This window comes from Corapipo altera, unplaced genomic scaffold, assembly GCF_003945725.1.
Source record: "Corapipo altera isolate COAL_440 unplaced genomic scaffold, ASM394572v1 142, whole genome shotgun sequence".
Classification (NCBI taxonomy): Eukaryota; Metazoa; Chordata; class Aves; order Passeriformes; family Pipridae; genus Corapipo; species Corapipo altera.
In genome coordinates this window covers 1,250,725-1,267,819 of record NW_020884966.1, presented here as the reverse complement: position 1 = coordinate 1,267,819, position 17,095 = coordinate 1,250,725, and the positions used below count along the sequence as shown (strand labels likewise).

At 42.7% G+C, this 17,095-nt stretch overlaps 1 protein-coding gene across 5 annotated transcripts in view; it reads right to left on the bottom strand.

Annotated features, from left to right (window-relative positions):
- Positions 1-17,095, bottom strand: part of TANC2 (tetratricopeptide repeat, ankyrin repeat and coiled-coil containing 2) — a 228,425-nt gene that overhangs the window by 173,360 nt on the left and 37,970 nt on the right. For all 5 annotated transcript variants that reach the window (XM_027664736.1, XM_027664738.1, XM_027664737.1 and 2 more), the window contains exon 3: positions 15,328-15,427. In XM_027664736.1, the coding sequence (XP_027520537.1) occupies positions 15,328-15,394 (67 nt within the window). In that variant the 5' untranslated portion in view covers positions 15,395-15,427. The remainder of the gene's footprint in view (positions 1-15,327; positions 15,428-17,095) is intronic.

The following is a 17,095-nucleotide window of genomic DNA, read 5'->3' as shown; positions in this document are numbered from 1 at the left end:
AGAGAAGCTGTGGCTGCCCCTGGATCCCTGGAAGTGTCCAAGGCCAGGTTGGACAGGGTTTGGAGCAACCTGGGCTGGTGGAAGGTGTCCCTGCCCATGGCAGGGGGTGGAACACAATGATCTTGAAGGTCCTTTCCAGCCCCAAACCATTCTGTGACTCGAAATGTAACTCAAAATGCAAAGGGGCCAGTTGGCTCCTTTTGGGACATCCCACATGAACTCCCCCCAGTCTGATCAGTCAGAAAAAACCACCACAACAAACCCCACCCCAGGGGTCACGAGGCCTCCAAGAGCAACTGCAAAATTCAAAAAGAATTCTTTGCCTCTGCAAGGATGTTTGTGTTTATTTTTATTACTGCAGTGCTTGGAAGCCTGAACTGTAATCATGGTCCTACTGTGTTGGCAGCTTGTACAAAAACACAGCAAGAAAACACCCCTGCCATAATAAATTTATTAGCTTAAGTCCTTCTCCTCCCAGAGCCACTGTCACCATTCCTGCCCAGGGATTTCAGACATGAGACAAGTGGGGTTTTTCCCTGGCATGCACAGGAAATCAGAAATCATATAAACCAACATCTGGGTTATTTTGGAGCAGAATGAATCTTAAATTTAATGTTCAGGCATCAGTGACACAGATCTGTACCTTCATCATCTCAAGCCTGTGATTTGTCACTGGAAAGAAGCAGGTATATATAATTTGGGGTAGGATTCATCTCACCTATTTCACAGGGAAAAAGTGACATCCTTGTTTCTATTAATATCAAGTGACTCTTTTATTCAGAGACACCCATACTGAGGATGTAAAACTGAGGATGTAAATCAATCCCAACACCCCTTCTTTTTTTTTTTAAATTTTGATGTGAGAAGATCATTGTATGACAAGACAAATATCTGGAGTAAAAAACTGTGCTGCTAATAATATTTGGAAATCAGATGTATTTTATTCATTAATTTTAAAACCACTATTTTAGCTCTGTACAGCTGGACACAGAAAGGGAGGCACACAGGAGACTCCCATGTCACAGCAGGGAAAAAACAGATGCCATCAACAAGTCCCCAGGTTTCTGCAAACATGGATTTCAGTGTTATCACAGGGGGCCTCCTGCTCACAGCTCCTCTCCAAGCTCTGCACGGGCACATCTGCCTTTGCTCAGCTCAGAACACACAGTTTAGCCTCCAATTCCTAATTTCTACTAAAAATGGTTCCAGGTTATAAAAGCCTCTGGCCTCTATCCTTGGGTAGTGTTTCCATCAGGGCTCACCTTGGCAAGGATAAGGAGCTAAATATGCTAAATACTGTATGAACAGGGAAGCCACACTAGTTAGATCATAAGATTTTTTGTCAAGAACGTACTGGTTACTTGATAATTATGAATATTTTTGTTCCTAACTAATGAGAAATTCATAAGCACATCAATAGAGCAAGTTACTGTAGGGCCACAGTCACCTTAATTACAATTCTTACACAGAGCTGCTGCAGATTAGAAAATGAGATTTCTTCAGATAACCCAGCTCAGAAATAAGAGGGAGCCATTCTGTTGTTACAGACGCTCATTTCAGGATCCAGCCTGTGATAAATCATCACTGGTACCAAACAGAGGCACAAAATACCAACAGACTTGGTCTTAGAAAGACAAGAACAACCCAAAGTTGACATTAACCTCTTGTGCTCTGTGAAGAACTTGTATGCAAAACCCTCCCACACTGACAAACAACTAAGAAACAAGTATATTACACATGAATGCATTAAATTTGTATAAATTAAAAAAAAAATACTAATTTTCCAGAATACACTTTTTTCCTTTTTTGTTATCCTACTGAATTTAAAAAGGAATTAGGTAGAACTTAAAAGGCACTGGGGAGAAGATCAGATTTAAAATTAATTTAATCGAGTCACTTAAAAATGCAGGTAATCACACAACAGAAGTGCCCCAGAAGCCTCCATATTCCTCCTCATTCCATAGTGAAAAATGCTGGGAATTCACCAAATGTAAAGTTAGAAAATCCTAGAATGGTTTGGGTTGGAAGGGACCTCCAAGCTCACCTCGTTCCACCCCCTTTTTAAGATCCTGGTTTTCTTTTGTCTATTTAGGATCTAAGAAATTTATTTTTTTTTAAGAACCATAGAATCCTAGAATGGTTTGGATGGGAAGGGACCTCCAAGACCATCCAATGCCCCCCCTGCCATGGGCAGGGACACCTTCCATTATTCCAGGTTGCTCCAAGTCCCATCCAACCTGGCCTTGGATACTTCCAGGGATCCAGGGGCAGCCACAGTTTCTCTGTGCCAGTGAGGTTGTGGACTTCTAAATACTGGGTTTTTTAAGTGGTCCCCACACAAAGAATTTATTTATCCCAACTACAGACTGGATGAATTTGTTTAACACGCTGAAAATTCCCCTTTCCCTTTAAAATCTTGTCCCACTGGGACTAAACCAGCCCCCCCTGTGTTGCTGAAATGTGGGTTTAGCAAACACAGAACCAACAGCTCAGAGTCAGTACATGACACCCTTCTGCAACATTCCAGATGGGAAACACTTCTCTTAGGGAAAACAGGAAGAAAATGAAGAAAACTGCCTTGAATTAATAAACAAATTATTACAACAAGGCCTGTTCCACTGTCATTATGTACTTCCAAAGTGGCCTCTGCTTCATTTGATTTTTTTGTCTCCCTGATTTCCCTGAAGGGTTTCCAGGTGCAGCTCCTGCCCTTCCCATGTCCCAGCCTCTGGAAAGGGCAGAACAAGCCGTGCCCTCCCTCCTGAGCTGCTTCAGAGATTAAAAGCACAAATTCTATTTTCACAACCCCCCATCTCTTATTCCAGGGGATGATTTGCTCTCTGAGCCTGTCCAGGGAAGAGATAAAAGGTGTTGGATGTACAAGGAGCACCAAACAGCTCCATGGGAGAGCAGGGACGTGGCCCAGGCACAAAGTTCTGGCTTTGTTTAATTGTCAGTGAAGATAAGGAATAGCTGGATATTCTCTTATAAACTCTGAGGGGGTTTTTCCCCTGCAGGGCAGATTTCAGAGACCATTTCCCAGCTCAGGGTCATTTATCAGCCAGCAGGATCAGCAGACAGGACCAAGCTGGGATGTTTAGACACCCAGAATTCTGATTTTTCTTCCATTTCAGCACTTTGATCTCCTGAAGCCCTTCTAGGTGTCTGTACTTAATAAAGCAGCACTGTTTGCAAACTTCCAAACAAGTTTTGTTCACGTAGCATTTTTAACTAATTGAAATAACAGCAATTTTGAACATGAATTTCTAGATGAAAAATGCAGAAACACTCCCAGGAATGCTTTTTATGCCTCTGAATAAAACAGTGTTGGCACCTCAGTGATTAGAATGAGTATTTCAATGTGAACAACTTCAAGGAATATTTTAAAATAGAAGATTAAGTGGATGACTCAATCATATAAATCAGACAAGAACAACACGATGAATAAATCATTTAAATGCACTATTAATTCTTGTGGTATTAGGGAGAGAAAGTGGTTTAAAATAATTTAAAAGCAGACTAATTTGTATTCAGCAGACAATTAAATTCAGGGATTAATGTGTCACTTGAAATGGCAGCAAAAAGAAATACAAATATAAATTAAATGCCTCCTTTTAAATCAGTATATTGGGGTTATGAGATAACTCATGATCTTCATTTCTTACTCTAAGAACAGACCAAAGGTGCAGTTCCTCAGATCAGTTTTGTCTGTCAACAATCAGGAAGAGTCTCAGAGGATTTGAGGGCTCATAACCATTCTGAATTCACCTAAAAGGTTTTCAAACCCATTTAAATGACACAAACCACCTTCTGCTGAGACCTGGACACCTCATTGAACCTTCTTGTAAAATCCCATCCCCAGCTGACTAAGATTTGGGGGGGTTTTTGTATGCTGAGAGAATATGGGTCATTTCTCCACCCATCTCTCATCCTCAGCAAGAAAATGATATAAAAGGAAACATAAATCCTTCCACTTCAGAATGATCTCGCAGCAAAAAATTTCCACAATTCCCCTCAAATAGGTCATTTAAAGATGGAAGCTTTGGCAAAAATTATCCATGACTTATCTAAAAATATTTCTGATACTAAAAAAAAAAAAAAAAAAATTGGCCTCACAGACACTCTGAGAGGAGAAGTTCAGGCAAGAACAGGCTGAGGAGGAGAAACTCCTGAAGAGATGCAGCTTAAAAATCAATCCTCTTACAAGAAGATAATTTTTCCTTTAAAAGTATTAGATAATTTTTCCTTTAAAAGTATTAGATAATTTTTCCTTTAAAAGTATTAGATAATTTTTCCTTTAAAAGTATGTGCTCTTCTTAAGGAAAAAAAAGGGAAAAGGAAGAGCAATTCCCAAAAGAGAATGTAATGATGGCATTCCAGCCTGATCCCAACCCCCTGGCACAGGCACTCCAGGGATGAAAGGTGGGTTTTAGGAACCAAGTGGGACATGGGACACTTCACACCCCCAGTGCTGAGCTGGGAGCTGCCAATGCCACGTTCAAATATCCCCCCTTGCAAAGCTATGGAAAAAAACCTGGAGGCTGGGAAGAGGCTGCTGGAGGGAGGAGTTGATTGTAACCTTTCCTGAATTGTGTTTGATCATATCTGATAACTCACTGCAGATCAGCAGGTTCTACACAAACCTGGCCAGTGGCTGGTGCATAAAAATCCCTCAAAAATAGAAATATGACTCACACCTGAAATATAATCCCAGGATGGAGTGCTATGGATTCAACATCTGTCAATGGAATAAACAACTGCAAAAATCTGTGCCAGCATTTCCCAGGGACAAGTCACACTGCATATAAATAATATTTATCTTTAGGAACCCAGAAGGGGAAAAAAGTGATATGGAAAAATGTCACATCCTGGGGGGAGACTGAAGTAAAGGCACACTGAGACTACCAGGGATTAATAATATTGAGGAGTGTGATGGAAATGGAGCTGGTTAACAGGCACCTAAGGCCAGCAGGGTTTGTTTCATTTTGTTTGGGAATGCTCCCACCACACTGAACACAGGAACAGCTCCAGCCAGTGCAGAAGTGCTCAATATCCAAAAGTTGGTTTGATAACCAAAAGTGTTCTGCCAAAGGAGCACAGAGCCAGTGCTCATCTATTATTCCAAAGCTTCCTTGAGAGCAATAACAGCATCTCTCCCACCTGCCATCCCACCTCATCCATCTCCCTCTGTATTCTCTGCTTCTGACTTTGTGGAGCTGAAAAATCAAATCTATTGAAAATGAAATTTAACCAGGCAACAACTTCATAATACCTCCTGCCATCCAGTTCCAGCCTCACCTTGCCTTTTATCCTCACATCTGGAAGCTTAAACACCAAATGAAATCGTGAGACAAGAGGATTATTTTGCACTGTGAGGTTTTACAAGTGAAGGGGGAATAAGATTCTGTCTCTTCCACACAGCAATTAATAATTCCTCCTTCCACACTATGTTATAATAACCAAAGGATATCTGGAAGAACCTTCCTTCCCCTCCCCAATAAACAGAAAAAGCACAACTTTTGTGTTTTTGCTCTGCACTCAAAGCTCTTTTTTACATTCTTTGCATTACCTATACTGAGTAAGAACTTTCATGTTGCTGCTCAAGAGTTTCTCTCTTGTGGTCACTGAATCTACTCCTACAGGTTAAGCAGAGAAAAAGGCACTGAAATATGAGCCTTGCTCAAATCTCTTGATAACACAGACTCCAAAAAAAGAAAAAAAAAAAAGCTAAATTTAGAACTTCAAGTTGTAAAAAGCCACCTTGAAATAACATTTTGCAAAGAGCTGAATTCCAAAGAGATGAATTTGACCCACGTGCCCCCACGAGTGACAGGCTCCTGTTCCAGTACATTATACACCCATATAATGAGAGATTTGCCCAGTTCATCATTAATGGCATTTATTGCCTGAAAAATCAGCATGGGATTGTGCCCAGACACGTGATGGGGACATTCCCCACCTCATCAGTAAAGGCTGTCACCCACAGCTTTCCATGGCTGATCCCAAATCCTCACAGGCAGAACTCACTGAAAACAGGAATTACACTTTCAACACCCAAAAAAAAGAAAAATACAAAGCCTGGAATTTCTCAAGAGGGAGAAGGACTTTAGTCCTGGAGTGACAGGACAAGCAGGAATGATTTTAAACTGCAAGAGGACAGAGTTAGATGGGATATTGGGAAGGAATCCTTCCCTGGGAGGGTGGGGAGGCCCTGGTACAGGTTGTCCAGAGAAGCTGTGGCTGCCCCTGGATCCCTGGAAGTGTCCAAGGCCAGGCTGGATAAATTTGGAACAACCTGGGCTAGTGGAAAGTGTCCCTGCCCATGGCAGGGGGTGGGACTTGAAAATCTTTAAGGTCCCTTCCCATCCAAATCACTCTGGGATTCTATATTTAGCTTGGAATTTTCTCCATTTTATTTCTCTTTCCTGCAGGTGAAGCTATTGCTTATTTTTGTGCCACATCTGATGACAAGAAAACAGATGTTCTATATTCAGCACATTCAGGTAAAAAGGCAAAATCAACACGCAAGTGTGGAATAATTTCTAAAACTCTTTGTTTAGAAACATTTCTATACTTACTAAGTTTCTAGAACTGTGAGAAATGTTAATTTTCATTTGCTTGTTTAAAAAACAGACCCCCATTTTTACAGATTAGAAGATTCATTTTGTTTAAATCCTACTTTAAGGAAAGGAATCCAAGTTTTGTTCCTCACATGAGATCTGGGGCCAGGCTTGTTCCAGCAGAGAAACTCCAGGGTCAGTCATTGGGACATCCCAGTGGTTTCTTACTGATTTTACAGACAAAACAGTTGAATTCACTGATATAAACCTTTTTTTTTCCTTAAAAGACTTGATTGGATTTTTAAACTATTATAGATATGCAAATCCTTAAGGTTTCCTTGGACATCCTGGAAAGGACATTCCACTTTCCCAACAGTTTCCCTGGACAAATCACTCAAATTGACTGTATTTCCTTTTGAAGCCAGGGTATATATTCTTCTTGAATTGTGTATGAGAATACTTTTGTTTTATGATGGATAAGGGAAAACAAGGCCATTTGATGTGGAAAGCTGTAACTTTATCTCCTTTACACACAGCACGGGAATTTCAGCGGGATTTGAAGTGGGATTTGGTGGAAAACTCCTGCTCCCTCTACTGGCTCAGCCACAGCAAAGCAGCGATGTTTTATCCCAAACCTGTCGGGGAATGTGAGCAAACCTCACAAAAACCCAGATCCCTCTTCCAGGCTGTTTCCAAAGGTGCTCTGTGCTCCTGGCACCAGCACCTCCCCCGAGGAATGATCCTCTGAACTGGTCACCAGTTACAACCCGGAACTTTTGATCCCCATCCCCTGAGCCAGACAGTCCCACCAGGTTTCCTCCTGCTCTGCAGTCCAGCTGTTCCAACACAAGGAAGATGTGGACCTGTTGGAATGGGTCCAGAGGAGGCCACTGAGTTGATCACTGGACTGGAGCCAGGCTGGGAGAGCTGAGGGGGTTCACCTGGAGAAGAGAAGGATCCAGGGAGACCTGAGAGCCCCTTGCAGGGCCTAAAGGGGCTCCAGGAGAGCTGGAGAGGAACTGGGGACAAGGGATGGAGGGACAGGACACAGGGAATGGCTTCCCACTGCCAGAGGGCAGGGTTAGATGGGATATTGGGAAGGAATTGTTGGCTGTGAGGGTGGTGAGGCCCTGGCACAGGTTGCCCAGAGAAGCTGTGGCTACCCCTGGATCCCTGGAAGTGTCCAAGGCCAGGCTAGATGGGGCTTGGAGCAACCTGGGCTGGTGGAAGGTGTCCCTGCCCATGGCAGGGTGTTGGAATGAGATGGTCTTGAAGGTCTCTTCCAACCCAAACTACTCTGGGATTCTTTGACTCTTGACTTAAACCAACTGAATCCAAGACCCCTGAATTCCACGAGCTCTGGTCAGATCCCTCTTTCTGCTGGCACAACACGCCATGGAAACCATCCCACGGGATCTCCAACAGCGAGATCCCAGCTCCTGACAGCTCAGACCTCCCCCAGGGTTCCAGGTAAGCTGGGAGAGAGGAAAGGTGTTTGACAGGGCTGACCCTGTCCAAGGACAGAGCCCAACCCTCAAATGACCATCCCAGAGCCCTTCCACCTCGGGAATCCATTCCCTGCTTTGCACAGCAGATGCCCACGGAAAGGACCAGCCTAAAAGCCTTTTTCTTCTCCCTCAAGGAAAGTCTCTGGAGGTTAAAAGCTCTGAGCAGCACGAGGACAGCAGAGGAGAGATGGTTCCATAATGGAGCAGCACTGAGAGGAGCAGGAGGATGAATCAGCCCCTGCATTTAGAGATGACTGGGGTGCAATAATCTCAGCAATCAGACCTGGAGAATCAATGAGGAAGGGAAGGTCTGAGAAGGATTAAAGCTGATACAGAAGAAGTTGAGAAAAGAATCACTGACCTAGAGATAATCTTGGATAAAAACCAGCAAATAGGAACACGCCTGAAAAAACCCACGTGGATGAGTGAGGGAAGAGGATGTTTGGGGATGCAGGGATTGAAATGAAATATGGGGAAAACTGCCAAAGAAAGAACCATCTCCCAGCAGCTGGATCCTGCAGAACACTCAGGGCCTGCCTTCCTCTCGTTTTCACCCATTTGTAACAAGTAAAACAATCAGCACAGCAGAAATACATTGAATATTTTTCTCTCACCCCCCCAAACTTACGTGCCTAATTTTACAATCTAACCTATTTGAGCAAGTGGGACAGAGACTGAAGATTAGTTCATGGATTTTCTTTTGGGGAAGATAAAAAAGAAAAGAACATTTCAAGCTCAGTTACAGGCAACTTTAGTACAAAGGGGGGAACTAAGTGAGAGCTGTATCTGTATTCAAGCAGTAAATACATCTGATACTCACAGCTGCCTTTCACACATTTTTTTAAGAGAACAGAACAACCTAAGTGGGGAAAAGTGATTTAGAAGTTCCCAAAATTTAAGCCTCGTAGTGAACAGCCCAAAATACAGCATTTCAGAGACAGGGAGATACTGCTCCATCATAACAATCCAACAGCACTCAGCCAATTCCTCCACAAAAACTAAAGCCAAGAAACTGGAAATACTGAGAAGGAGAACTATGAGATTACAAGTGTTCAAGAAGATTTAACTGAAAGAAAATGTAAGTTGAAATATTCCAGAGTCTAGAAATAACCCAGCAAAATGAAGTGATCTGCTGAGGTGAAATGTTTTAAAAAAAGGAGGCAAGACATACTGTAAAGCAAATATAAAAGGAGTTTTATAAATGTGCCACAGTTAGGGAAGTTAGAAGAGGAAGGTCATAGAAAGGAGGAAGCTTAAAATACGGCTTTGAAAAACCTTGCATATACAGATTATTTAAGAATATCACACAGCACCACGGGATGGAATTGGGCAACACTGAGAAAGGACAGCAAATCCCTCTCTGTGCATCTGTGTTTGATGAAAGCACAGGAGATAAAGAACAAGGTAATAAATTAAAGCTCAAGAGGGTGAGGAAAGCCACAGAGAGGACGTGGGAACAAAACTCCCCGAGCGGTGGCACAGGGAATAAAGTCACTTGGAGAGCAGTGGCACAGGGAATAAAGTCACTTGGAGAGCAGTGGCACAGTGAATAAAGTCACTTGGAGGGCTGTGGAAACAGGAGAGGAGGGTGAGGACACCCCTGGCTGGTCCCTCAGAGCAGGAGGGAGGTGGCCCCAGCCCACACAGGTGTTCTTGCAGCTGGTGAGGGGCTCCTGGGTGGAGATCTTGGCTCCCAGAGCTGGAGGAGCCCCTGCTCCTCACACAGGAGCACAAACCAACCCGGGCTGATAAACAGCTGAGTCACTTAATAAAAAAATTATGAACGCAAAAGACTGAACAGACCAGTCAAATAAGAATTATTTATGAGCTATAAAGCAAGTTAGGTTGTATCTGTGGTGTTGTTATTTAAAAAAAAAAAAAAAAAAAAAAGAAAGAAAGAAAGAAAGAAGTATTTGTGAATCAGAAGGAAATAAATACACATTAGGGTAATACAGGTTGCTAAAATTCCCTCTAAGACAGCAGTGTAGGAGAGAAGTAGAAGCTTTATTGTCCAAGCATCTTGTATTTGTCTGGGAAGAGAGTTTGGTTTATGAATAAGACATATTCTGAGCAAATAAATCAGAATACAAAGAAGCAAACAATGAGCCTATACACACACATCTTCCCCACACGGTGCCTTCTTCAGGAGGGACACATTAAACTACAGAAATGCAAAACAAACTTTCAGGAAGGGCCAGTTCGTGCTCAGCAAACTCAAGGACAAACTTCCCTGTGGTCAGAGGATTTGTCAACACACTCCAGACTTGTTTAAAAATGGATTTATGAAAAACCAGCAAACTTGGTGGAAGAAAAGGGTCTGAGTTATTATTATTATTTGGATGGAACACCTTGAACACGTGGATACATTAGTGATTCAGTGCCATAATACTTTTAAGGTCTTTTAACACCTCACTTCTAACACCTCCTTAAATTAAGTTCCCTGACATCTCAGAGGACCCACCAGCTGGATCTCATCACTCAGCAATTTCTTTCAGAAATGAAATCGAAAAAGCAATTGTGACCCTCCAACTCTTTGGGGGCAAAAAATTATCCTCAGACTTCCAAAAGAGATCAGATAGATGAGAAAGTGCCTGCAGTTCTGGCCAAGCAGTAATGAGACCTTCACAGAAATGCCTTTTATCTTCCAAAGGCAGGAATCAAAGGAGAAGAGCATTTGACAGGGGCTCTTTCAGTCCTGGAATTAAAATATAAAGTGGCAGGTTCCAAAAGGCCCTATAAATACACTGGAAGTGAGAAGTAATTGGGTCTTCTGTGAACCAGGAAAGAAGAACAGGTTTTAAAAAACCCTGCACCAAAAATACCCTGAATGACAGGCAGGCTCCTGGCTGGGAAGCTCCAGATAAAAATTGTGCATTTTAGAGTTAAGAACAAGCAGGATATAATTCCTGACTAACTCAGAAGAGAAAAGCAGGCCCTTTGGGCTAAGGATTACATGCCTCAGATAAATTTAACATGAAAAAAAAAAAATGAGTACTTTAAAACCTATCTCGGCCTCTGCCAGAAATAAAAGGCACAAATTCCTGGGCTTACACCTCACAAAGTGAAGAGAAATATAAAACCAAACAAAACCTGCAGTTTTGCAGCTGAATTTCACCAGGTTCTGAAGGGAATCTGAGCTCTTACAGTGGTATTAATTTAATGTGATAATGTAAGAAGGAAATAGTCCATCTGCTTGTAAAAGAACCAGGATAACTGTAATAGGTGGAATGATTGGATCCATTAGATGGGCTTATTTCCCTAACAGGATCCTGGAGTGAATCCATGAGTGCACTGCTGTGATGTGCACTACTGGAACACACACCCAGAGCAAGGAATGATTAGAACAAGCAAGAAAGAACTGCAGATAAATATGAGACAGGTCCTTGACAAACAAATAAAACCAGAGAACCTTCCAGAATGTGGATTCAGAGAACAGAACTGCCCTGGAAGAAGGGCTCAATTAGGGGGAAAGAAGCCTCAAACACTCTGGGAAGCAGCAGTGAGAAGGTGTTTAATGCACCTGCCTGCCCTGGCCACTGTCATCCTGCTGGATCTTCAGCCAGAAGGAATAACAGGATGGAGCAAAGCACAGTCTTCTGACACTCTAAAACAAACACATCCCTCATAAATATAACTCTGGATACGAACATGAGTCAGAGAACTTGTATGTCTGCATCTCTCTAAATTAATTTACACTGGAAAAACCAAAGTGATCTGTAACTCTGCTCAGCTGTCTGGCAGCTTTGGGGAATATCCATTTATGTCAGAAGGAAATACAGCCTAATCAAAACACTATTGCAGGCATAATGTGTCCTCAAGGCATTACTGTAAACCATCCTGAGTGCCCTTGAGTCACAGGAGAATTTTTGTTAAGACAAGAGATTAAATATGTGCTCACACACACATGGGCTGAGCACTGTGAAACCCCAGGAGTGAAGCTCTGAAAGGACACCCAGACCCCCAGATTTAACCACAGGGCATTACATAGTCTGATGTTGCAGTGGAAATCCATTTATTTTAATTGGCATTACTGCATGCAACTATATGTTCAGACATATGTAACTGTATTCTTCTTATAAAAATATTTTGTGTGTTCCTGAACCACAACACCATCGAGTACCAAAGGGGGAAAACCCACCCTGGCTGAGTCCAAATAAATGTTAACCACAGTTCTTAGAGAATCTGCTCAGCAGTTTCTGAAGGAGGAATAATAAGAAGGCATTTTACTGCTACCACTACCGGGGATCTTTTAATCAGGAAGAACGATCAAAACCACATCAGAGCCTCTTGGAATTGTTAGCTTGACTCCACTGCCCCTGTTTGGGAACTGCTACTGCAAATGAAAGACACAGCAAAGCACAGGAATTTCAAAGGCCACTGTGCTCCCTTGGATTCCCCAAGAAAAGAACACAATACCTTTAACCTGCTTCAAAGGTTTATTCCCACAGTGGAATGCAAAATGAAGGGAGTGCAGGAAACGAAGACACACAACACACACAGAGACACCCTGGTGGGCTGTCACCCACCCACAGAACCTCAACTCAGCACATGGCAGGTGAATCTTCCTTTTCAGGCACACCTGAAACCTCCAACAGATTGATTTTTCCCAACACAGAACTCAGGACTTGGGAGTTTATTCCCAGTTCTCAGAGATGGGTTTAGCTCTGAGGCCACGGGGACAAACCAGGGCACCAAAACCATCAGGGAGGCTTCACTTCCAGCTTCCCATGGCCATTCTACATCATTGTAATGATAAATAAATTTAAAATGTCAATAAATACCTTATCTTTTTAAAGCACCTGAACGGAGGAAGGTCCTAAAACCCCTCAGTGTCCCCACAGAAAGTGCCCAGACAAAATCCTACCAGTGAAGGCAACAGCGGTGGAGGGACCTGAAGGTCTGCACTGACCACGTGAAAATTAAGGAGTTAAAGAGAAGGAACACCCAGGTTTTAGACAGGTGCATGCACTGTGAGGGTGGGGAGGGCCTGGCACAGGTTCCCCAGAGAGGTTGTGGCTGCCCCTGGATCCCTGGAAGTGTCCAAGGCCAGGTTGGATAAATTTGGAGCAACCTGGGCTGGTGGAAGGTGTCCCTGCCCATGGCAGGGGGTGGCACTGGATGATCTTTAAGCTCCCTTCCAACTCAAACCATTCTAGAATTTATTCCAGGAGGTGAGAGATTCCTCAAGGTCTTGTCAGTGACAGGGTGACAAATGTCTTTTCTATACTATTAGCTAAGTTCTCTCCTTTTTAATCTGCTTTTGAAGTATCAAATTTGTAGTTTGCCAGAACTGCAAGGCAAATAAGTAAAGCAAATTTTAGGCTTATAATGCTGAATGCAACACAGAAATGTATGTGGAAGATTTACAGATTTTTTTTCTTACTGTGTTGCAAAGAAACACAGAATTCAATGTATTTATTTTTAAAAAATTGAGGCAGCAATGAATTCATCTAATGTCCTGTTATAGTTTGATGGCTTATCTGAAAAATTGTTTTCCAGTGGAGGGATGTTTTCATTTAGTCACTGTTAATACAACAAACCTGATCATCTCCTTTTCCTATTCCCCCTCCTGCCCTGAAGACTGTCAAACGGAATTCTCAATAAAGCAACTTATTTCAAAGGCAGAATTGTAATAAATTAAACATACAGCACAGTCATTAGGCATTAGAAGAAACCTCATCCATTAAATTCTGTCATGTTATTTTTCAATATACGAATAAGAAAAAACCCATCTCTTCTCCTCAGAACTGACATTTTCCATTCACAAAACAACAAACACATATTTGCAGAGCTGTGCATGTGCAAGATCCTCAGTATTGCTCGGGGGAACAAGGCAAAAGGAAAAATAAGGCCTGGTAACAGAGGATCTGACAGAAGAGAGGGCTTCATCTAGAAAACCACAACTTTGACTGTGTTGGTTTTCTGAAGGTATCAGAGGCCTTGTCCTTTCCCAGGCTTTAAACTGCCAATGTGACACAAATCCCAAGAGGATGGAGCCATCTGCTCGTGGGGCTTCCCCAAACCTGCCTTTCCATGCAGGTCCCTCCCTCAGATGAACCACTCCAGCAGCAGAACACCGAGGAGTTCCTACGGAAGGAAAATCTCCTTTACAAAGCCATGGATGACAATCACCACCTCCAGCCAGAATTCCTACAGAAGTCCTGGCAAAACAGCCTTTTTCCTGCTTTGAGATCCACACCAAGCACAAAACCAGGATGAACTGCTTGAACTTCTCATGAAAATATCTTCAGGATCAAGCAAGACACCCAGGACTCTCACCACACATTAAAAATGAGGGGGCAAGTTCTGGCAACGTGAGAAACACAGAATAACTCACTTCACCCAAAGGAAAACAGCCCGTTTTTCCATTGAATTTATCACCACTGGATCTCCACATCCTCACTCGTGGTTTCCCAAGGAACATCCATATGCACTATTTACACAGATGCACAAGCACAAATAAACACTGTATCCCAAAATATTTAATATGTGCTGCCAGATGGTTTTAAAAAAAAAAAAATCGAAATGAAAGATCTAATTAAAAGCTCTTACCCTGCCAACACTCCATTTTTGGAAATAACTACAAAAGTTAAATAAAAAAAAATAAAAAAAAACCCAACGTTTTTCGAGCCTATCAATATTTTTGTCATGTTTTGCTTCACAATTACAATCTCCCCCAATCTCCATCACAGATCAAACAGGCCAAGCCACATCAACCAGTGCTAATTGTAAACTCCTTTCTTGGGCTGGTGGAAAAAGGAGAGTGACAGAAACGATGACCAAATTTGGGCAATTACTCTTTTGATTCCACCTCTTCCCAGTCCTCTCTCTCCCTCCTGTTTAAAAGTTAGAAAAAACAAACAAAAAAAAAAGAAATTGCTGCTGCCATCACCAGTTTTGTCTGTAACAAAGCAGATTTCACTGCCACAAGTTATTACAGGTATTTGGAGAGGGAGGAAAAAAGTTATTTTCTTATTTTCCACAACCGAAACACGAACCTTGACGTTTGTTTACTCCTTGTTTTTCCCTACATCTCATCTCCCCAATATAAGCAGATGATGGTTTACATACACTTTAAATAAATATACATGTATTTTCAAATATTAAAATCACAGCATTAAAATGAAGTGTAATGATGTTTTGAGATCATCAGCTGAGCCCATGTGCTCATCAACAAGAAGAAAAGCCCAGAACACACATGGAAGGGGTGGTGGCAGAGCTGTCACTGTCCCACACTCGAGGAGGTGACTGTTACTTACCACTGGACCTGTTTTTGCGGTTCGACTTCCCTCCTGTGAGAAGCATCTTGAGACTGTTTCGAAACATGGTGATCCCGTTCCACTCGGTGTATCCCAAACACTGCGAAAAGCAGAACAACACAGATGGACAAAAATCAAAACCAACTCCGATCTGGACAACAGGAAAACAGTTATGAAGCGGTAAAAAATTGCTAAACCTGAGAGAAAAACTTAAAATGATGAAAAATTACTTTGTCAATACAGTCTCTAACAACGAAAATCAACATCCACAAAAAGCCCACCATTCAGCTTGTTTTCAGTTCATAGAATCATAGAATCACAGAATCATAGAATCAGATGGGTTGGAAGGGACCTCTGAGATCATCAAGTCCAACCCTTGATCCAACCCCGCTGTGGTTCCCAGCCCATGGCACTGATGCCACATCCAGGCTCACCTTAAACACCTCCAGGGATGGAGAATCCACCACACCCTGGGCAGCCCATTCCAGTGGCTGAGCACCCTCTCTGCAAAGAAATTCTTTCTAATCTCCAACCTAACCCTCCCCTGGCACAGCTTCAGACCGAGCCCTCTTGTCTTGCTGATGGTTGCCTGGGAAAAGGGACACCCCCCCCCCCCCCCGGCTCCCCCCTCCTGTCAGGGAGTTGCAGAGAGTGAGGAGGTCTCCCCTGAGCCTCCTCTTCTCCAGGCTGAACAGCCCCAGCTCCCTCAGCCTCTCCTCACAGCACTTGTGCTCCAGTCCCTTCCCCAGCCTCGTTGCTCTCCAGGCTATTTCCAGCACCTGCCTATTTTGTTAAATAGTTTGACTGAATTACCATCACACTGAAGTGGCAAAGACTCAGCATTTTGCAAACTGCCTCCATTTCCCACCTCTGTTAAAGCCAAACCCATCAGAAGGAGTTGCTGCCCTTCCTGTTGCTCAGAAAATCAATCCTGCTGACACCAAGCCCGGCTCCAGCCGTGGCTCACTGTCAAATTCTTTGTGAGTTGAATAAATTGTCATGAGGAGACAAGTCACTCAAACCCGGAGTAACTGATGCAAAAAATCAAACAGAAACATTATCCCTACATTTTCCTTGCTCTGTATGTCTCAGGTAAAAAAAAAAAAAGGTTGTCTGAGTGTTGCTGAAGATAAAAGAGTGTCTGGGATCACCAGGCACAGTGACAGCCTGTGCTGGGGAACAGCCACTTATTAAAGCAGGTAAAGCATCAAAACACCTCCAACAAAAGCAGCTCCAAACCAGACCAAAAGGATTGTAAAGAGTCTTTGATCAGGACATACAACAAACCACAATTTTCCTTCTATTGTACACACGATCTTCCACAGTTACAAGGTAACACATTAATCTTGTAGAAATAAATAATGACATTTTTCCCTGTAACAATATTAGGTTCCTCTCTTGGAGGATGCTCAGGAAATGCCATCTTGAGTTTCTTCACTTATCTGATATTTTCAAGTCTATTAATACAATAATACCTAGTTCAAAGAGCTTTCTATGTATATTTAAAGCCACTGAAAGTCCTTTTAATATGATTTATTCACAGAGAGACACCAGCATTCCAGGGCGGCAGCTTGGAGCACACACATCCCAAACCCCTGGCAGCACAGAGGGGTGACAGCAACTCCAGCCTGTCCTGACTTCCCCAAGTTCCCACTCACTTATCAGATCTCACAAGCAGGTTTTAGGGTCTGTCTGTGTGCAAGAATGGATTCATGCACGGATGAATATCAAACAGAAAACGCAGAACCGGAATTTCATTTGCATTTAT